Source organism: Semicossyphus pulcher, unplaced genomic scaffold, assembly GCF_022749685.1.
Source record: "Semicossyphus pulcher isolate SPU_LCO1_2020_fin unplaced genomic scaffold, fSemPul1.0.p SCAF_10, whole genome shotgun sequence".
Lineage (NCBI taxonomy): Eukaryota > Metazoa > Chordata > Actinopteri > Labriformes > Labridae > Semicossyphus > Semicossyphus pulcher.
The window spans coordinates 4,159,336-4,182,639 of NW_027211604.1; the positions used below are offsets into that span (position 1 = coordinate 4,159,336).

Sequence of the window (23,304 nt, forward strand, 5' to 3'; positions counted from 1 at the left end):
GAGTTAAAGTAACACAAAATGTTAGTAAAGTAAAAAACAACATCACACACAGAATCACCAACAGAGATTTTTATTTACAGACAATCATGATCATGTTTCTCTCCAGTGTCCTGTGTGTCGGGAGAAGTACTTCTCAGTATTACAGCGGGGCGTGTGATGTCATACAAAACATGGAGCACAATACAGGTAACACTTTGTGTAAGTACCCTCATTTTGCTTTTATAAACATTATACAAACAAAGTATTTATAATTTATTGTTTACAAGAAAAGTGACACAGTTGTATCGAGAATGAAACAGAGACGCTCACATCCTGCTCGATTTAACGCCCCCGCCGCGCAGCTGTCCAATCACAGTGTGAAACAGGTGTGAAGAGAAGACTGATCACTTGTTTCAGAAAGTTACAGGAATCGTTGGACTCAGACGCAGCGTTTCTGAAGCCGGTCGATCGTCCAACAAGCACTTCTGAAGGACCGCACTGGCAGCTTTGAAGCCGTTTTCAATGTGTGAGAACAAATGACATAATGATGAATTTACTATTCACAAAGAAAAGAGGCACTAGAGGACGTGTTCGTCCTCAGGGGAGCATGACGCAGCTGAATTCAGCTTTAAACTCAATTTAGAATCAATGTGTTGGGACCAGAGACTGAAAAAAGACCCGTAAAAGTGAAGCCAAACCCTCTCTATCGCCCCCTGCTGACTGTCTGCAGTATAGGTCATAAAGCCCGCCTCCTCCATGTTAACAGATGGGACATGAGTCAAACTATAAATCAAAATACACGTCAAACATGGCTTCTGTCATTATAGTTAGTTCTTATCATGCTGATTTATGTCCAAGTGTTTTTCTGACACTTTTAATTAGTTATTTGATGCTATAAAAAGGGGGTGTGACCTCATGATTGACAGCTCTCTTGACAAATGGGGCTCCTGCAGCGTTCTGTTCCTGAGTAGCAGAGTAGAGGCGTAACTAACACTAACACTACAGTCATTGAACTTTACATAAGCGTGAATATCTGCTTCAGACCGACACAAGAAGCTGTTCTGCTGTTAAACACGCCGGTGTGCAGGATCTTTGCCTTTCAATCTGTAGGTTAAAGGTGTGTTTTGGTTACCGAAGGGGCGGGGCAGCATTACTGCGGCTCCACCAGCCGATCTCTACTGCACAGACTCTTGATACAAATGCGCAGGCTGGCAGCGCACGCCTCAGGGGTATTTTGGCTTCACTTTTGTATGAGAGGAGATGGAGACACGTCGTCCATCTTTACACAGTCATTAATTGGGACCATGAAAGCCCACAGCACATTTCATGGAAATTCAACCACAAGTTTTAAACACCCGTGTCACCAAAGTGTTGGCTAGCGGGGTCATTAACCGACCTCAGCCTACATCAGGAGGTGTCAATAAATACGACCTGGTCCAGGAAGCTGAAGTTCTTCACTGTGGTGCAGGGTTCGCAGTGCTGGCCTTCAGGATGCCTCGCAGCACCTTGTAGTTGTTAAGCGGCTGGTTCTCTTTTGGGGGGTAGCAGGGGCCACGATCTGTTGCGTAGGAATACGGGAACCGAAGCACCCAAAGACCGTCAGGCGGCAACACTAAATCTGTCTGCTCCGGGTGGAAAACCGGGCAGGGGGGAGGACCGGGCTGCACCTGGGGAAAAAATCCAAACAAGCACATGGTGAGGAAGAATAAGAGAGACATTCCTGCATCTTTTTAGTTTAGCCATAGTGTAACTTTGTTTCCCATCAATGGATTAGATCAAAGTTAAGACAACTGTGCCTCTCTAACCCGGAAAGTTAAGTGTTTCATTAAGGACAGGGAGTTAGCTACGGGCTACAATTGAGCAATGTTTGTTTACATTTGGCAAGTTAACACCAGCGCTGACTTAGCTCCTATCAGCCCCTGTTTGTAATGTACACATGGATGTACAGACAAGCACCAGCTGATTACTGTGATTGGATGATTCTCAGGAACTTGTTCTCACTCTACATTTAAGTACTACACGTACATTTCTGGTGACAGTAAAACAACCAAGCTTCCAAATTTTGCTCGACACCCAGAAAATGTGAGAATCTTTACACAGCATCTCCGTCTCCAACAACCTCATGTAATAAATAGATCATTTCCCAGACCTGTTCCAACGTCTCTCTGACCTGTGCGGGAGGAGTGTTAGGAAAGAGAAGTTTGTGATCAGCTGAATAAATCTCACATGGCCCAAAATACTCCGCTGCATTTAAGTTCGTTTAGGTTCTTAATAAAAATCAACACTTGTCCTCTATCAGTCGTTATGCTTCTTGGCTCCTGGAGCTAGCAGAATAACCGTGTTTGCTAAATCAATCAAACAAGTGACCGAGCTGCCTCCTCTGAGCAAAACTCACCATTAAAACAACTCTAATTTTAGAGCTCAAGCTTTTCAAGACCTGCAGACACCCTGAAATCAAAGACTCATCTTTGATTAAATTAGGAGATGATCATTTAACTATTTACATCTAGTAAATAATCAAACTTTAGTAGCTCAGATTACAGTTTCCTGGACAATGAAGTCAGTTACCTGTGGGTTGAGGGTGACCTCCAGCGGGGCGTCAGGCACCACGATGTAAAGGCGAGCGAGCTGTGCATAGTGAGGCTTCAGGCCGCGGCTCTGTGACGGAGAGGGGATGTACAGCGGCATGTCCGTGTTCACCACCCTGGTGGCGGGATCCTTGGCGCCCCCTGGTCCCAGCACCTTCACTATCTTATCAGGCCCACAGCTGATGAAGCGTCTCCCCCTGCCGTCCTCGTACTCAAACCCCACGAAGACACGAGCCATATCATCCCTCCTACGACTCCTACCAAGCCCTCCGGTGCTGCCGCGCTTCCCCACCAGGGTCTTATTGGGGGCTGGCCAGGAGGAGGTGCTTCCATCCAAAGGTTCTGTCAGTCCTGTGTCCTCCTCCGAACGAGAGCGAATCACCAAGTCCCACGGCAAGAGGAAAGAGGAGCCGGGAAGGAAGCCCGGATGCTCCAGACCCGTGTGGCAGTTGTAGGACTTGGCTGGGCCCAGTTTGACCAAAGACCAGCTGGAGAACTTGGGCAGCAGACCCTTAGGGCAGCCGGAGTGCATCATACCCGGGAGGTACTCCACAGTGGAGGGCTGGCGGTCCACAAGGCTCGGCCTCTTTTGCTGGACTTGGGATTCATTTCCTTCTCCGTCCCCGTAGGGCCCCAGGCTGTCGGTGGACTGACCCAGACTGAGAGCCAGGCTGAGGCTGGGGTCTCCGGGGGTGTGGCTCTGGGCGGTGCTCGTCTCCTTTAGCCTCTCTACCTCACCAGACACCGGCGTCTCACATGGGAGTTTCTGAGCCTGGTCTGAGGCGGGGGCTGGGTCGAGAGTGCTCGGCTGGAACACGGGAAAGTCAATGCGCTCCAGCTTCCCGCAGCATTTCTCCTCCAGCATCTAATCAGGGAGAAGAGGTTACAGAACATGTGCAATAAAGATGATATATCATTAAGGGTTTGGCAATGTGGAGATGTGTTAGTGATAAACCTACAGAGAATTTGTTTGTAGCTAACCAGTCAATACTTTACTGATCTGGTTCACTCTCACAGCTCATGGCTAACCTGTAGCTGGTAAACACAGGAGCATTTAGCAGCAGCAGCGACCACAAACAAACTTTAAGAGACTGAATATTGGCCTGACATCTACACATCTTACATCTAGCTATACTTGTGTTTTAAAATCAGATGGTTTGATGCCAACTGAAGAGGCTTGCAATATCAGAGCTGCTTATGCGGTTTGACAACCAGCTGAGAGCGACTGCTCCGCTGTGGTCCTCAGAGGGAGAGTGTGCTGAGATTCCTGACCTGGTAAAAGTCATAATTGGCACCCTGGATGTCAAACGGATCCTCTCGAGGAGCCTGCTTCCTGCCACAGTTACAGGAGCTGGTAGAGCGCCCCCTGCTGTTGTGGTTCATGATGGGTGGGTTGCGATCAATGTCAGGCTTCTCTCCTGCAGAAATAAATTCAATACAGATTAATCTATACAGAAACATGCATGTAACACATTCAAAATTCTCTCTTTTAACTTGTGTTACACCTCTACTTAAAATGACCAGTATAAGATATGATTCCAGTGTGCAAACAGAGCTTTATATTCCCTGTATATCACATTCATCGGGTGTCTGTGCTCATCAGCTCGCTGCAGAGACAAAGAGGAAAAGAAAGCAGGAGAAATTGTTCACCTGGCTGAGGCAGCAGGTGGAACTTGTGGACACAGTGTTGGTCGGTCAGACTTCGCTCCTCACACAGCTGGTGGCCGTTGCTCCAGAACTTGTAGCAGTCCTCGTGAAGCTGCAGTGCGTAGCGCTGGAAAGCTACTCCTCTTGCATGCTGGCTGTAGACCCTCAGAGCCTGTGCCAGCTGGTTCTTGTGCACCGTTGTGGTGTAGTTATGAGGAAGGTTGGACTGGTAGGCGCTGTGAGCCAGCGGCAGAGCTTTCTGACACCTGTTCTCAGAGAACTTTGTGTCAGCGTCAAGAAAACCCTCCAAAACCTTCAGCTGGCTTTGCACTTTAGTGGCTAGCTCGGCTATTTCTTCTTCTGTGTTGCTAATTAGCACTTGGTGGAGTCTGGCAGCGACCTGGACCCATTTGGAGTAGGTCGGCAGCTCAAAGTGTGACGGCTGTGGATTGCGGCCGACGCTGTCGTCAAAGCCTTTCTTGGTCAGGACGAGCTCTACGTGCTGCCAGAGGAATTCCTTCAGGCTGCAGTCCACCAGCTGACCGCCCATCGAACCGCTGCTCGAGTCTCCGCCGAAGCTGGGCTGTCGAGCTGAACGTCGCATCTGCTGGTAACGCCTGGGCCCAGAAACCGTCACGGTGGAGTCTTGCTCACCCAGAATGCAGTTAGACCGCAGCTGACTGAGCAAGGTGCCCACAGGATCCTCGTCTAGTGCAGGTATCACATACACAAACGCCTGGTTGGCGGGCACAGTGAACAAGCAGTTGCTGCTCTGGTTGGTCAGGACTCTGCTTTTGCGGAAGATACGATAAATTTGGTCCTCCAGCGCGTGCTGCAGCCGCCTCCTGGGGGAGTGCTTCTTAGGTTTGTCAGGGTTTCCTCCAGAGTCAGAGCCGTTTGAAGAGACCTTTGAGATACAAAAGAAGATCAATCATTTACATTTATTTGACTGAAGCTAACTAGTCTATTGTGTCACTGCATTAGCCCATACAATACAGTTTATGTGATAACATTAAAAATTGTATATCAGCAAAGGAGCTGGATTTGTCAACTGCATCGGCCTGTCTATCAAATTCAGAGCAGGTCGAAAATGTTTCCATGTGAGTGCATGTCTGGGTTTTAAGGACTGTGTTATCTGACTGCTTTACAACAATGTTTATAAGTCACCTGTTTGTCATTACATAAAAAAAGTTTATTTAAAAAACAGACCTTCAGAGTGCCGTTCATCTGGAAGACAAAGAGCAGGCGTGGAGGGCAGGGCCGACAGTTCACCTTCCACTCTTTGGACACCGGGCAGTCTTTGATGGCAGCCCGGATCAGAGGCAGGACCTTCTGTCTCAGGGCGTCCAGCGCTCTGAAGAGCCGATCGTAGGTCACATCGAAGGTCTGGTTGGGATTGACGAGCAGGAGGACGTGGCACACGGAGAACATGTAGAGCAGGTGGAGGCAGTGCTGTCTGTCTAGGCCTTTCCAGAAGTCGTGGCTGTCGGAGTGTCCGGCCCCGGCGCTCAGAGCCTGGCAGGCCCGCAGCAGCTGCTGGCTGTCGCACACGGAGGAGAGCAGCAGGTACAGCACCCGGCTCTCCTGGTGGTAGAAAGCCTGGATGTGGCTGTCCGCCGTGCCGCCGTCCTCCTCCCCGCTGAACAGAGAGAAGATGTGTTTGTCCGCCAAATTGTTGATGAGAGACTCCTTCAGCGGCCCGGGCTGCATGGTGCTTTTACCGAATATACCGACAACACACAAACCGTCTTCCCGGTAAGCAGCGTCCTCCGGGAAGTCAGCCTTAAGTAAAGCCCCCATACTGACAGGGAGAGCCATGTTTGCTTCCTTCATGATGAAAATCAGGGGAATAAAAACAACGACGCACCCATTTCCGGGTGTGTTTCCGGGTTCGTGAGAGAAAATGTCCGAGTAGAGGCAATATTAGCTTTACGGTTCCTCTGTGGACTACTTGTGTTTTAAAATTTCAGTTATTGAAGGACAAAGTACATTTTTTCCCTTAAAAATAGCGATTACAGATTGTAAAGATATCCCTTTAAAATATTATATTATATATATATAATATATATTATATTATATATTTAAAATGTTGTATAAGTAAAATATGTTTAATATCAAGTGAACTAAAAGCTTAATAGATAAAACAAAAAAGCTCGGTATAATTACAACAGTGTATAAATACTCTGTAACACGTCCTCGGTTTAATTAAATGGAATACCTACAAGTAAAAGAAAGCCAACATGTTTATTATTGAATTAAATTATAGTTATTGAAGCAAAAATCTTTACTTTAATACACAGCTAATAAAAGTGTCCAGTAAGAGATTTTTTAATTAAAATAAACTGTAAAATAATAATAATCATAATAATAGAAATAAAAATAGAATCTGTCAATTGTCTCAGTGAGAAATGTAACAGTACATGTTATTATTTGTATTATTTATGCATCTCCATACAAGGAAGCCTTCTTATAAAAAGAGTACAATAACAGTCCTTGGAGTATAACACAGTTTAGTAAAGTTTTCCAAGCAAAAATGAAAATATGGTTGGTCAAGAACAAGTCCTCTCAAAAACTTTCAGCATGACTGTTATCTAAAAGTTAAGGTTCATTCTCGATGATTATGTGTATTTTTATTTTATTATCATCAAAAGTTTTGATATCATTAATTTTCTGTCAATCATTTTAGCCTTTTCAGCATAACTGCATAAACATCTTACTGCAGTGGGAAGTGAATTCACACTGCAGGACGATCCTGCAAACTGAATAACACACATTTCAATGTGAAGGGGACTTTGAATGTGCAAACAACTAAAATATATGTGTGTCTTTGAGGAAAAGGCACGAGCATTAAAATCATGTCACATGTGAGAGATCACATTACGACTTCTTGTGCATTCACTTGATGAGCCCTTTCAACCAATCGGGCTCCTTCATCAGTTATTTAAGGCTTTCAATGTTGCAGCAAAAAGCCTTTGAGACAGGTCACATGATCACTTTCTATATATATCGCCCTGCAGTAATGAAGGATGCTCATTTGTTAAAATCCAGAATATGACTGAAGCTACATAATGACAGTCAGAACTCCAGTTTCAGATACCTGACACTGAATTTTAACAGGTAACATCTCGCTTGAGGTAAACATTAAGGTAATTAAGATATGTGACAATACACAGAATTAAAAACATCTTAAATTTAAGTTATGACTGGTGTAAGCCACATTGAAGATATTTTGAATTTGAGATTTATTTAAACTTTAAATAGACTTAACAGGAATTCACATTTTGGATTGGCATACTTAATTTTACGTTCATTTTAACCCATAAAAACAAATGGACATCTCATTAATTTAAGTTATAGCTGGTCCTAAACACATTGCTGACATCATTAAAGTAAAACATTTATGTTGAAGACTTTGTTGAAGCCTTTATGTTTTTTCTTCTTTACTGACATACAAGAATAATTGCGAATTCTTTCTATTACAAACTGACCATGAACAAAGTTTGCAAAAGAATTATCATAAATTCTGCTATAAAGATTTTCACCCCCAAAAAAGCAGGTATTAATAGTTAATGCAGCATATTTATTTAGAAAAACAACAACAACAACTGGGTAGATGTTTGATCTCCTTTGCCTGTAAATTAGATATCTTAAAATTAAATGCTGTCTAACACTATGGCTGCTACAAAGATTCAAAATGTATATATATGCATAAAATATATGTTTGCTTAGGAAAACGTCTATTAAAAATTAGGTGTCATATTGTTTAGGTAAGAACCTGTCCTTTTTCCACACACAGAATGATTTTTTTATGAGGTGATGAGATTCAACTTCAGATGTATTTTATTGATTGCAAAATCAAGCAATAAGACATGTGAGGGGCTGAAGGGGAGATAAGAGAAAAAGAAAAGGTTAAAAAACTGTATATATTTTCAGAAAAGGCTTGGATTTTAGAGTGGAAATAGTTTGGATGTACTTTTGCATTTCATTTGTGAAAGTTTAAAATGCAGATTTTCTGTTTTGATTTTATAATATTTACTTTTGTATGGCTTTTGTAGTTAAGGCCTCTAAAATCTGGAACATGCAGCCTGAAGATCTGGTTTGTTTCTGATTCTTTACAGGAAACAGTGACAACCTTTCAGTCCACTCTCATTTATCTTTTTAAAATCGTCTTTTATTAGTGCCAGCACACTATTTAATAACCACTCGTGTGTCTAGTGTTGTACATCTTATATAACCGTTGGGTATTGTAATCTATTTCATATTATTGTAATTGTCTCATTTTATTTTCCTCAGTGTAGTTATAATAAGTGTTGATCCTGGTTCCACCATGTAAAGCCCCTGAAACTTAAAGAAATATGAAACTTTTTTGTTCAGGACTGCAGACATCACAAAAACAGGCCACCTTCATTAATAGCTTGTCTACAAAAAGGTCAGACGTCAGACGACGATGCGTGCGCGTCCACGACCTACATTTAAATCGCAGCGTCCTCTCTGACGTCACCGCCCTCTGATCATCCGAAATCCCTGATAACGCGACGCGCGCTCCCGCTCGGCTCTGAATGGGGGCTCAGTCCAGCTTCTGACAGCGAGTCGAGTCCGGTAGTGTAACCAGAGACGCCACGGTCCCCTCCATCCTGTCAGGTCCGCTGTTTCCACACACACACACCGGTTGTCAACGGCTCTCCTCCTCCGGTAGTTCACATTCATTCAGGTAGCCTGGTACTGCTCTGACAGTCCAACTAGTTCGGTTAGACTCTTCTCTCTTCTTACCCCGGCAAGTTAGAGTAGCTACTGACGGGCGGAGCTGTCTCTGTCTGTCCAGGAATGAGAAATGATGGCCGGCTCTATAGCAGAGGAGAAAACCTTCCGACGGTTCCTGGAGCTCTTTCTCCGGGAGATGAGAATGCCTCTGCAGGAGAGCGACCCGGTGCCGATGCGCCCCTTGTCGGACCTGGTGACTGATGAGGAGGTGGAGGGGGAATGTCTCGACCTGTGTCTTCAACACCTCTACAAATAGTTAAGTGACCACTTTCTGTCATGGCATGTTGTTATTTCCGTGTGTTTGACGTCTCTGTGTAGAATTAAGTAACTGTGGCAGCTTAACGGCCGTGTGTTTTGACTGTTGGTGATATTCTGTGGAGCGGCGTGGAGGTTAGCGGGCTGCGACCCCGACTGGGTCCACTTTAGATCCAGCCTGCAGCTACTCCACCTGCTCCACACCACTCTGGGTGTGTCCAACATCAAGTTCGGACAACTGTCTTTACTGACACATAATGAGGAATTTAATGAAAAGCAGAAGTTTAGAGGTGACACCAGGGCTGTGTCGTATCATATACTGGTTAATATACTGTTTCTGTGCATTGCCTCGTGTGTCGTGCCACAAATTTTGCGCCAGTGGTGACAGTGCTGGAGGTCTACAAAAGGTGAACCCCTGGATTTGCGTAACAGTTCGACGTCATCATTGTGTAGGAGGGGGAGGAAGCCATCGCCATCACTGCTGAGCGCATCTTCATGCAGGCTAAAAATAGCATCACCGGTTACGTTATTAGCCTCAATCGTTAGACTGGTCGTTACGCTCTCAAAAATCCGAGACACAGACTGAAATGTGAAGACTGAGATGCTGCTTTCATGAAATGATTGCTCATGACATTTTGCATTTTAATCTGTATTCCTTTGAAAAAGGAGGCTGCAAGGAAACAACACATTTCCAGATTCATTTTATCAAGCAGGGTGGAATTTATCCTTTAAATTGGGCAGCAACTGAATTAAACTCTACACCGTCAAGTGTCTTAAGACATGGGCAACCTTGGGAACATAGAAATCTCATTGTATTTCTTTGAAGAAGGGGCTGCAAAGGAAAGAACACATTTCCAAATGCATTTAAAAACAAAGATAGTGCTTAACTCTGCACAATCTAGTGTTTTAAAGACGTGGATGAAGTTGTGCAGAAGCAGTAAAAACTGAGACGCGCTAGGCTGAGAGAGCTCTGCCCTGAGCTCTGCTGCCTGGCCTGGTTTTGAATCCAAAATAGGTGCAGAAACTGTGCTGGGAAGAACAGTGTGGAAGGATTCATGTAGGGCAGCGAGCGGCAAGGGGATGGCTGCTCGCATGTACGTATGTCCCAGGAAAATAAACGGACTTCACTGCCCAGTTTGCACACGGACCTCCCTATAGACACATTACAGTAACCCCTCAGAAGGTCAGGAGGCACTCCAGCAGTGATGGAGAGCATATGTTGGTGGCAGGATGGATCTCATGCAGCCAGTTGTGCTGTCAGGTGTTTTCACTGAGCTGGAGAGGAGGAGGACGCGTTCACACATACGACCTGTTGGAGCAGATTAGATCAACACATTCATATTGCCCTTGTCATGATGCCCAGGCTTGATTGGCTGGTGAATGTAAGGTCATTGAGCATCCAACACTCAACATCTTGCACAGATTTCCCTCCCTTCCCCCTCCAATTATGTGATGACAGCATGCACACACACACACACACACACACACACGCCTGTTAAATGCTGATGGAAAAATGAGAAGAGATGGTTTTAGGTTATGTACTGGAACATGTTTTGGACATTCATTGTATTCATCCAACAACTACAGCTCCCACAACGTTTAGATACTGTGCCTGTGTCTAGGACTCATGGGAGCCGTTGGCAGATCTGTCAAGTGTTTGATTCACGGCGTTAGCCAAACAGTAATTTCCCTGTGGCTGCCTTGTTTGTTTCGCCAAAGAGGTTGTTTTCTGTTCTGTTTGTTTGTCTGTCAGGTGGATGAAAGAAAATTGACTGGCCTGATTTTCATGAAAGTTGTTGGAAGGTTAAAGACTGGGCCAAGCAAGAACCATAGCCATAGCCTGCTGGTTTCAAAAGTAAAGCCAATGAGGAAGTCTTTAACCTGCTTTCTTTTGTATGTGTGGTGACTCCACTGGTTCGAGAAGTTTGATTGTATGCCAACAAATTGGAAGATTACCCTACTTCTTATTTCCTCATTAAACATTTTCCCAATTAGTTCTCTGTCGCTACTTCCAAGTCTTCTTCAATATGGCACGTCTTCATTATTTTGCTAATTATATTCCCATTAAAAGTAAAATACAGGATAAAGTATGGCAGTCTTTGGGGTGTGACTACCTGTGATTGGCAAGTCACTATCACCATGACCCAACAACCCGGATAGAGACATTATCATGCCGTTTGTCACTTCTGTGTTCAAAGAATAAGATGGTGAAGATGCCAAATTTAAGGTTTTAAAATCTTAGTCCTACAACCAGTTTTGGGGGAGATACATGTATCCGACATACAGTATATCCAGTCATGTCCGACTCAGGACAAGCAATGATACGATACGATTCGATACGCTTTGATATGATACGATGCGATTCAATACGATACCATACGATACGATTCCATACGCTTCAATACGATTCCATACGCTTTAATAAGATACAATTCGATACGATATGATTTGATACAAGACGATTCGATGCGATACAAGACGATATGATACGCTTCGATACGCTTCGATTCGATATGTGATACATGGCTCTCGATATCAATAATACCCAGATACAGCGATTCTGCAATAATTTATATATTTCAAGACAATCATTTAATGATACATCACGATATCTGATTAACTTCTTTGGCCAGTTCTGTTCTCATTCATGTCACCGCGTGAAGTCATGAAGTAGTGACGCAGTGAGTCAAAATTACAAGGACATCTGTTTAGAGCGTCGTATATTTTTGAACTAAAACATCGATATCTGCCTGACCAGCCTATCAAAAAATTGTATTGCATGAGTCAGGGCGACGATATATTGCCGTATTGATATTATGTCCCACCCAGTCTTAATAATAACTGATGTGACTCATGGGCAAGCGGGGCAGTTTGCTTGTGTTTGGATGATAAAAAGACGACTGGCTTGGTTTTGATATATCTTGATGTAAGAGGGAAGCACTGACCAAGTAAGAACTCTTTTGGAGCAGATCTGGATGCAACTCAAGACAACCAATTAAAGCGGCTTGGACTCATGAATACATAAAAACGACTGGCCTGGTTTTCATGAAACTTTGTTGAAGTGTGTTGCATGGGCCAAACACGCACCCCATCCATCCAAATTGAAATATTACTTAAGCAAAGCAATAAAAGTTGATTAGATTCAAAAACAAGCAATAATGTTGCCCAAACGGTGGCGTCTATCAAACAGCTACACCATCATGAGTTTATTGACTGTTTGTTTGCAGGATTACAGAAAAACCACTGGCTCAATTTTCATGACTGATTTGTAACAGCGGTGTCTAAATATTAGCTGATCCTACACTGGGATAAGCGGTGTCCTTTGTTTGTCTGTTTGTCGGCTGGGAGTGGAAAGACTGCCAGCTCTACTTTATTAAACTTGTTTGAAGGGGGAAGCACGGGCCAAGAAAGATCCCTTTTAAATTTAGAGCACACCGAGATGTGATTCAAGGCAAGCAAAAATATTGGATCCAACTCACAAACAAAATCATCTTGACCAAACTGTGACGCCGGTGTCGCGCGGCGTGGACTCACGAAGCAGGCGTCCTGTCTGTGCTCTCAGAGGGCTTTCTCGTCTCTAATCTCTCACAGGAAAATACAAGAAAGAAGAAAATGTTTTAACATCTCTCTGGGCTCCCTGACAACTACAGTCCTTTTGATGTGGAACAAAGCTGAAACAAGCGGGAGATGTGTGATTACATGATGACTGGGTGTTGTAATTTTTTTAGTGGACAGCTCTTCAAATCCACGAGCGTGTGATTCCTAATGTCACTGTTGCTCCTGTTCCCGATCAGGTTTGGCTGAAGGCTGACATTGCTACAGTCATTTGAAATGGAGTCCATCCAGCCTGGCTTTGTGTAATGGTTATTCGCCAAACATACCAAAATAACTGCAGTGAACCACTTAAGCTTGCTTTGTAAATTACCTTCGTCTCCCGTCTTTGGCTGGCATCTTATAGAGTGCATTTGGCTTGTTTGAGTATATGAATCACTCTTTGGCCCCTGTCCACGGAGCAGTTTATCTTAAGGGACCCTACCAGGAGCTCGCTGCTCCAGCTGCTCACAAGGTCAAGAAGGACGCTCATTTTTGGCTGTTTTATGTACGCGAGCTCTCGAGCTGGTAGATTTGTGATATAGTGCTAAAATAAAGGTGAGAAATTCACAAAATCAGGAAGAATAATCTTCCAAGGAACACGAATGTCCCGCAGTGTCCTCCCAATAAAACAAGGGCGACAGTGGATGGCCAACACACGTCATAGCTGAGGTAATTAAGACTCTGGCTCATCTCAAGAAGAGGAGGAAGTAGTTTGGCTTTGTAATGGGACTGCAGAGGATGTGTGCAGAGGTCGGGTGGTTGATTGCGTCAACAAAATATTACTAACACGGTGGTCCTTTAGTATCAACAAAGTAGTTATTTTAGCCTACATCAACATGTTCCCCGAACCTTAAAGTGGCTGTAATCAGTATATTTTTAATAACAATGCATTAAAGCACAATGTGAAAGCAAAGACGTTGCTCGATTGACGAACCTTCAGATCACACCTAAAATCTGAGTTTCAGCTCATTGTTTACCTGTTGGACCTGTAAGTTTGCTGTTTCTCACCTCTCTTATTGTGTCGTTTTCAGTCAGCAGGCCACTTTTTATTGCCCAGAAGCAAAGATCAAACAGGCACAGGTAGGGACAAGCAGCCACAGAACCAGATATTACCCAGAGAAATTGGTGAAGACCAAACGCAGAACTCTACGAGAGTGACCCCTGATCCCACAGGATCCGTCTGCGCCGCGTTTCTGGTCTGTCAACGGCGCGAGCCCTCACCGACAGGAAGTGTTTCTGGTCCGCAGCGCAGCGGAGCACTTGCCCAAGCAGCGGAACGCATCGGAGACGGATCCCGTGGAATCGAGGGCTGAGAGTTACCTTTGCCGGGTGGCCAGGAACACGACTCCTGTTGTCCAAATATGGTCACTTCTTAGTCCAAAAAAACCCAACAAGGTTCCAACGACCAAAATGCTGAACTTGAGGCCTCCAAATGGTAGTTTACAAACCTACGGGGGACGGTTTAAGAACAGAAACCCTTTTAATTTTGAAGCGTTAATGTCGACTTATCAGTGACATAACAGTAGAAAACTCTTATTTAACACAGCACCGGTCGTATCAATCTGTCCGGTTGGTGGAGGTTTCTTGAACTGGACCTTTACAATTAAATGATGAACACAGATTATCCTCGATCTCAGTGCACATGGAAAAAGTCTCTTTAGCAGCCTACCTCACAGATTTTAGTTCTGCCTGTTTAAAGTGTTTTAATGTTAGTAAAATGAGCCTTCAGTATTCTGTTGGAGTCAAACCGACCGTCTCCTTCTCTCGGTACAGGAGTCACAGCGAACACGGATCATGTATCAACTCGTATTCAGAGCTGATACTCGATCTAATGTATCACTTATGCTCCCATTAGCGTGGTCTGCTGCCAGTTAGAGCTGCCTCCTCTGTGCTCAGGGAAAATGTACGTGTGACAAAGTCGGATCCGTGTGTTCCTTTGACATTTCTTTACATATACATCAGTTGTCATAGTAACAACAAGCCGGGCGTCCTTGCACAGAGTAATAATGGTTTTTTATTGCCAGTCTGAACATGGCAGCACCAGGCGGCCAGGTTTCAGTGAGACTGGCAGGTTAGTAACAGGACTTTAGACAGCAGCAGTGCATGTCATGTTATGTTAATTTGCTGCTCACTTATGCACAATACACTTTTTGTTACACCTGTTTTGAGCAATAAATAAATAACTGTCTTTTTCAACAAACACAAAGACATAGAAGAGAGATGAGGGGAAAGAGACAGGAGGAATGACCTGCAACAAAGGTGCACAACACCGTCACAAGGTTTTACAAGGCTTTTTCACTAACAGCTCTGCCTGACGTCGATGTAAATTACTGATAGGACAAATTATCGATACGGCAATACATCATCTTCCTGACTCGTGCAACACAATCATCGATAGGCTGCCGCCAAATATCCATAATTTACACACTTACAGCACTCAAAACAGATTTCCCTGTGATTTTAACTTGACTTGAAACCCAGGCGAGTTTTTTCTGGAAGCTCAAAAAGATGTTATCACAACCCAAAAATGTTGAGTAAACGGTCATAGAGGAATAAAGACACCAGACATAATTTAAATTCAAGAAGATAGAATCCCAGATTTTGACTTTTCAATAACCCAAACAATAAATCAATTATTCAAATACTTGGCAATCTATTCAATAGTTGTTATTTTATGGAATAAGTGTTGCAGATTTTTCCAACTCGTATAATCAGACGCGTAGACAGCAGAATGGGCATTCATTTGGAGTCTTGTTTATATCCACCTACTCTCTATTTACAGATTCCACATAGAAATGCAGAATCTGTCCGAGTAATATCGACCAATCACGTATCAGCGGGCTGCGGCGTATGCAGGAAAAACAGTCTGTGAGGAGAGCAAAAGCAGACGGAACGTAATCCGCCGTAATGACATCCCAGCTCCCATCAGCGTGACCTCACGACAATTTAGCTTCTTATTAATCTCTATAAACAGACATCTGCATGCTAACAGCTAACATTCTGTTCTACATCTAAAATTTAAATTCCCTCGACGCTGTGTCATGAAAGCTGTTCAGATTTCCCGACTTCCTCGAATGCATCAGATCGATTCGACCTCCGTTCAACAAACGAGCATTTTAAAAGTTTCCTTCTCCTCTTGACGACGGACCTGACAAAGCTCGAAGTTTTACTTCTTACAAATCTGCATCATGATGTTGAAATTTCGGCAAAGGTAAGACCCGTTAATAACAAGTTAACCACAAGAAAACGGTTCCTCTTTCTGTAACAATGCAGGAAAAGGAAGTCTTGGCGGGACGTTGATTATCGGCACGTTTACCGGTGTCCCCAGAGGCTATATCGTCTCAGACTATAGCCGATGGGATCCCAGATTGATATCCACCTCACCAATTTAAGTCAAATATTTTAGCTCTGATTTGTTCTCCATCAAGTCCTGAAGAGAGTATCTCCCTCTTTAGCAGCTAAACGCTCCACTATGTTCATCAGCTAACTGCTAACTGTCTGTTTGGTGCATACATAGATTATTTTATTGGCCTTTTTGCCTTCATTTGATGGGAAAGTGAAGAGCGACAGGAAATATGTGTCTCCGCTCATCTCCGCTTTAATTTAAAGACTTGTGCTGGTTTAAACGACACCTATCACTTCCACTAATTAGTTAACAAGATCATGAATGTGTCCAGACATCTCATGACAGCCTACTGTCTGCCTCAGACACGCTTCAGCTGACACCAAGCAGCATCGAGGCTCAGGGACGGCAGAAAAAGGGGTGTCGGGTGAGTCACGTCTGGTTCGTGTCGGAGGGAGAACCTGCAGACACGTGGGCCTCTGCGGTTCACAGACCAGAACTTTCCCTGCAGTTCGTTTAGCAGACTGATGGCATGCGTGTGTTTAAATGTTTGTGTGGTGGCCAGCATCCTACGTGGACGTCTACAGTAGCTGCACGGTGAGCGTAATGATTGTTGGAGGCAGCAGCTCTGGTGATTCATCCCAACGTGTCATTAGTTTGTCTCTGGGTTGAACAGCTAATAATAGACTTCTGCAAGAAGAGAGATTCCCCTCTGTGTGAGAGGGAGTGTTAATAAGGGGCGGGCGAGGTTCTTGTGCGAGAGCGAGTTTGGGGGTGTGGACAGAGCTTGTGTGCGTGCGTGCGTGTGTGTGTGTGTGACGCCAGATAGGTTTTAATCCATTTCCTCCAGGCAGCTGGGAGTCACATCTGAAGAAGGAGGATGCAGTGTACTCCCCCAGAACACAGCAGGATTGTGTGTGTGTGTGTGTGTGTGTGTGTGGTGGGTTTACTCCTATGTATGAATTGAATTATGCTGCTGTGTTCATAAAACAAGCGCAGGCCTGTATATAAATCCAGCTTGTAGGCAGAAGGCAACGAGCTGCCATTCCTGAGCTGGTGCCTCATTTATAAAGTCGACAGTAACACGATGATGTATGAATTTCACTTTCTAAGCACTTTAAATCCTGCAGAACCTTTTTGGATGAAAACTTAGACATGAGAAAATATTTAAATAAAGAAGAATTAAAACTTTTAATTAAAATTTAGTCTAAAGTTTAAAAAGACGGCTAACTCTGAACGACCTTTTTCTTCCTAAATTCTTATATTAAATAAATCCTCGTTTCTCGCTGCAGCTCAATAATAAATACGGACATTAATTTCAGTGATAACTCATATTATACTGATCGTATTTTCACAAAATAATTAAATATAATGAATTTATTTATTTATCTATTTTTTATAAGATTTTTTTTAATGTATTAATTTGTCTCGTGCATACAGATTATTATTGTCTCCTGTCCGTCATCATCAATACGAAACATCCCTCTGGTGAGAATCCTTGATCACACTTTTCCCTTGCACCGCAATGCATGATGGTATATAGCATACTGCTTGGTAAGGGACCATCGGTTGTACAGTACTTTTCAAAATGCATTGTGGGATACAATGAGTCCACTAGGATATAATAGTTCTCACTCATAATTCAGACAGCACTACAGAATGGTAAATTCCCTTTACAGTGTTCTGTATAGTGAGTGGTGGGTGATTTGGGACGCGGCCTTGTTTTCAGGTTCAAAGCGATTTCTTACTTTTTCCTCTCAACAAACCCGTTTTCTTGTAAAAGAGGGCGACAGCGGCTTCACTGAAAATCATTTCAGATTTCCTTAACAGCTTTAAACGGCTCAGAGGACGTTTAGAAGTTACTGTTCCTTTTTTAGTTGACAGACCTTTTGTGTGAAAACGGCCTTGAGGGTTTTTATTATTTAAATTTGTCCTGCGTGAGCTTTAAGAGGTGATAATAACACAACGGTGGTTAAGATTCTAGTAGCTGTTAAATAGAAAGTGTTGCTTTTTCTTGAATACATTGTTACCTTGAATTATATGGAGAAATACTTTGTTAACATGGCCTCTGACTAGTTGCACAACAGCCAGCAGGCCTGTATATTGTACATATCAGGCTGTTCATGTATCGTCATCACAGGATAGTTTGACAAAAGTCCGTTTCTGAGAGTTTAGTAGCCACATCGTGCTGTCATTCTCTGAGAAAAAAGAGCAAACATATTTAAATCTGTCCCAAAGAAGATGTGATAGCATCTCTGCGCCGCTGAAGCCCAGTGGGACTAAAGGCTTGTGATAATAGCGTGTAAGCCAAGAAGCTAACAGCAAAGATTACCATTTCAAAAACACGTAAAAACAAGCAACCAGTTCTCACACAAGTGGGACTCTGCAGTGACCATCCTCTCACACATGCGGCCATACACGTCGTCTCTGCAAGCAGCTTATTAAGACCCACATCTTACTGTATCGTTAGGCAGCAACCTGAAGGGGCCGTAATATGACGGGAGCAAAGGAGGAAAGTGTACATAAAGTGTAAAGAATGAGAAGTCTGTCAGGGCCGATGGGTCAAAGACTTTCACCATGTTCGTGTGCGTTCGGGAACCAATAGACCATGTTGACTTATTTTGACTTAAGTATTACTTAGTAGTAGTAGTACTTATGTAACTTAATTTTCATCTTCACTAAATATATGTAACTAATGTGCTTATTTTGACTGAAACCACGATCTCCTGCTAAACCAAACTTAGTAAGATTGTGCGAACACAAACTAATTCCTTCTGCCCATATAAGGATGTGTTGGCATTAGGCCTGTTGTATTTTTACCAGTTTATTATTATTTTCATTATTTTTAAGATTATTTTTCCGGCCTTTCTGCCTTTATTCATAAGACAGTGGATAGAGTGGAATAAGGGAAGAGAGAGTGGGGACAACATGCAGCAAATGGCTGAGGGTCGGAGTCGACCCAGGCACCACTGCATCGAGAACATGAGGCGCGCGGCCTCTCAACTAAGCCGACGCACCACTAGTTCTTTTAAAAAATCTTGCCTGTGCTTGAGGACGTTGGTTTTGCATTGGTTTAAAGTAATTTATTGATCGACCGTTGGCGAACTACAAGGCAAGCAAACGTTGCAGTGCTCCAACGAAGGCAGAGAAATAGAAGCCCGTAAACATGGATGTAATCCTGCTTTATTAACAACATTATGATACGTGTTTGTAAGTGTTTTATGAAAAGGAAACACATTTGTTAGACTGCATGGTACCCCACATGTTTTTGTATACAGATTTACTACGGAAGCCCTAAGCAGACATGCAGCTGTAAATGTTGTTTACCACGTTTTCCGTTGATAACGAGTAATTTCCGGTTGTTTTCTCGAGATCTCGACTTATTTACGTCGGATGATCATAACTCGTATCCCCAGAGTTGCAGAATCAGGCTTAACTTAACTAGCACGGCACGTCCTGCTCTGTAACATCACAGTGACCAACCTGTTTTGTTTTATAGATCGACAGAGAGTTATCCCGTAATCACGAGAAAACCAGCTTTGATATCTCGAGATTACAAGATAAATAAGTCGAGATCTCGAGAAACAACCGGAAATTAATCGGAAAAAAATGTATGGATGCATGTCCGCTGAGGGCTTCCGTACTTTACACCTCCACAGGACACATTTAAGTTTATTTAACAGCGTGTGCTCTGATGGTGTAAGAGGTTTAAGATGCTGTGAGTCACTATCAGCCTTTAAAGACCGATCACGTCATTCTGAGTTAATTAAATATAAGTTTGATGCCGTCCAGAATAAAGAAACTTCTCTGTTGTCTGGGTGTTTGCCCTGACTGCTGATGAATTGATGATGACTTGAAGAGGAGTGAGAGGGGGAGTTAAATGACCCTCGACACGCACACACACACGCTCAGAGCTGATGGATAGTAATTGAGGGGAGAGCCTTTCTAGACCTCATTAAATGGAAATGTCTCCCGCAGCTGTAAAGAACTGGGGGGTAGATCCGGCTTCCTCCGGCACACATGACACACTCAACACGCACACGCACACAATTAGAAGAGTAGGTGGTGTTAGAGGAGCTGCTGGTGACGGATTTATTCAAGGATGAACCACAGACTGTAAAAGTACGACATCAACGAGCACGTTGTTTGAGCTGCTGCGGATGAGTTCAGAGTGACATCATAACACACCTGTTCGTTATTACAGGTAGTTTTGTTCATAACAATAATTAAAATGACTTAATGATGTTTTTTCCCCATGAAGAAAAATCACACTTACCACCTGCTGATTTGGTACCGGTGATTAAATGGAAGAGAACATCATTAACAAAAATATAATGATGACTTTAAAGGTGAAACATTTAATTTTAGCATTTAAGATTTAATTTGTTAAAATGCTGAACAGTCTCTGATTGTAGCTTCACAAACATGACGTGGCAGCCAAGACGAAGTTAAGAAGTTAGTTGACATGACATAAAGAGCATGAAGGTCTGCGTTCAGAGGGTGTTGGGTTGGATGGACAGACTCAGGACTTTCACCCTGTAGACCGTTGTTTGTGTGTAACTAAAAGTCGCCATTACTTATTATTTGAACCCAGGGGTCTCCAACCCTGCTGCTGGAGAGCTACCTGCATGTTTAAGGTTTCTCCGTTCTCTGACATGCCTGATTTGAATGATCTGCTCGTTATCAACCAAATGAAGCGTCTCTGGGGTATGAGCAAATCAGGTGTCGAATCAGGTGTTATACCCCTTTCCCACCTAAATGTGACAAATTTGGAACGATGTTCGAGCACTGCTCGGACGGAGACGGGTGGAATTTGTAGCTGAGATGACGAGGAGTCGCAGAAGTTACCGACGGAGCATAGCATCGCGCCGGAAAGGAGGCGGAGATTAGCGTGTCGACACAGGTTTTGTGTTTCCATCAGTGCAGATCAGAGCCGAGGCGATAATTACCCGGTCTACTGCAGAGTCATTTGACCCGGGACTGAATGCCGATTGTAACCTTTCCCACTAAGCAAAGAAGCCGGGTGTTAGCGGGTTTTTCGACCAGTGGGAAAGCGGCTTTAGAGTACGGAGAAACCTAAAACATGCAGAATAGCTCTCCAGGAGCAGGCTTGGAGACCCCTGTATTAACCAATCAATGATCTTTTCCCAAACCTAACCAACTAGTTTTGGTGATTAAACTTAACCAACTACCGTTTTGGATTGTGAGATTGACAGATGGGTTGGTGCAGCATCAGCAGTATTGTAGGCGTTGTACCAGACTGTCGTGGTGAAGAAGCAGCTGACCCGTAAGGCGAAGCTCTCAATTTACAACCCTCTCCTATGGTCATGAGCTTTGGGTAGTGACCAAAAGAATAAGATCATGGATACAAGCGACAGTTTTCTCTGAAGGGTGTCTGGGCTCAGCCTGAGAGATAGGGTGAGGAGCTCAGACATCCGGAGGGAGCTCAGAGTCGAGCCTTCACATTGAAAGGAGCCAGTTGAGGTGGTTTGGGCATCTGATTAGAATGCCTCCTGGGCGCCTCCCTGTGGAGGTTTTCCGGGCACGTCCAACTGGGAGGAGACCCCAGGGTAGACCCAGAGCTCGCTGGAGGGATTATATATCCCACCTGGCCTGATGGGGGATCCCCCAGGAGGAGCTGGAAATCACTGCTGGGGAGCGGGACGTCTGGGATAACTTGCTGAGCCTGCTGCCACCACGACCCGACCCTGGATAAGTGTTCTGACGTAGTGGGCCTTTCTGAGTTTGCGTGTTCTCCCCGTGCATGCGTGGGTTCCCTCCAGGTACTCCGGCTTCCTCCCACAGTCCAAAGACATGCTCGTTAGGTTCATTGGTGACTCTGTCTGTCTCCCAGTGATTGACTGGCGATCAGTCCAGGTGTAACCCCGCCTCTCCCCCAATGACAGCTGGGATTGGCTCCAGCCCCCCTGAGAACAGGGTGGGCAGTAATGGATGGATGTAAGTGGTGTATATTTTTGAGAATTCAATTCATTAATTTCTTGCCAGTCATAGCCAGCTGTCGTCTGGCTTGTAAGCTTCAGTTGTTAGGGATTACCTGGACACTGATGAAAGGAGAGATTCTGTTTATTTGGCCTTCTAAACCCTTCCACACTGTAACACCATGTTTTATTCAGATGATCAACCTGACCGTTGAACCACTGTTGTGTCCTCTGGTTCAAGGTCGAGCACGCTTTGTTTGGAACAAGCAAACCCCTACAGGGCTTCAGTAATGAGGACTTCCCTCAGGCCGTCCTGCAGAAGTAGGATGCTGCACAGGAGAGAGGAAATACTGCCAATACAGGAGCGTGTAGCAGCATTAATGTCCACCTGCCCACACACTCTCATCACTCCTACACTCCCGGGGCTGTACTCACACGAAGCTGAAACATTCGAGTGACCAATTCAGCTGTAGTACCACAGAGCAATCTGTACGCCATAAAGACATCTTAATTAATGAGCAATAAAAACACAAAACAGCGTCAAATCTGATTACAAACCAAAACATTTTGTGTAAAGCTGCTGCTGATTAATGAGGGAAACATGATTAATGACTGGAAATGAATTTAATGGGAATGAGAGATTTATTCCTCTGTGGGAGACGCGCTGGTTTTATTGTTGAGTTTGCGATGTGGGGATTTTAATCCTCTGCTTTTCCGGCTGCCCCATAATCACAGCCCGAAATACCTCCTGTTTTTTGAGGACGCTTGTTTATGTTGTTTTGTTCTGCAATAAAAAGGTTACGTCAAGAGGTATCTCTGTGTTTGCATGTTCACAACTTTGTTTCCTGTGAATTTGGACTGTAATGAAAGAATAAAGCACATGTTTTGTTGTCTGGGGACTGTGTCGTCTCCTATGAAGCATGTCTTGTAATTCTAAGTTGCTTAACGTGCCTCAGTCACAGAGGAACGTGTTTTATCACTCGCATCCCTCCTGCAGACTTAATCATGTCTGACGACGTCCCACTCGTGGACCGCTTTGTCATTCTTTATGATTCTGTTGTGATCACAGTTGGTTCAAAGTGGGAGAAAACTGTAGTGAAGATTGAAGCTCTTCACAAATCACTTTCTCTCTGAAGACAGTCGGCCGCTCGAGCTGCGGGGAGGACACTTTGTGAAGTTTTCTAAGCAGACGACAAAA

At 43.9% G+C, this 23,304-nt stretch overlaps 2 protein-coding genes across 2 annotated transcripts in view; one reads left to right on the top strand and one right to left on the bottom strand.

Moving 5' to 3' along the window:
- Positions 1-77: 77 nt before the first annotated feature.
- smg8 (SMG8 nonsense mediated mRNA decay factor) lies at positions 78-6,074 on the bottom strand. Its single transcript, XM_069673542.1, has 5 exons — positions 5,424-6,074; positions 4,218-5,121; positions 3,840-3,985; positions 2,548-3,432; positions 78-1,646 (listed from the first exon to the last, which is right to left on the bottom strand). The coding sequence occupies exons 1-5, from the start codon at positions 6,045-6,047 to the stop codon at positions 1,434-1,436; spliced, it is 2,772 nt and encodes a 923-aa protein (XP_069529643.1). The 5' UTR covers positions 6,048-6,074; the 3' UTR covers positions 78-1,433.
- A 2,754-nt stretch (positions 6,075-8,828) lies between these two features.
- The window catches only part of ppm1e (protein phosphatase, Mg2+/Mn2+ dependent, 1E), a 44,311-nt gene continuing 29,835 nt past the window's right edge, over positions 8,829-23,304 (top strand). Inside the window, exon 1 of the mRNA XM_069670779.1 lies at positions 8,829-9,230. Coding sequence (XP_069526880.1) covers positions 9,046-9,230 — 185 coding nt within the window. The 5' untranslated portion in view covers positions 8,829-9,045. The remainder of the gene's footprint in view (positions 9,231-23,304) is intronic.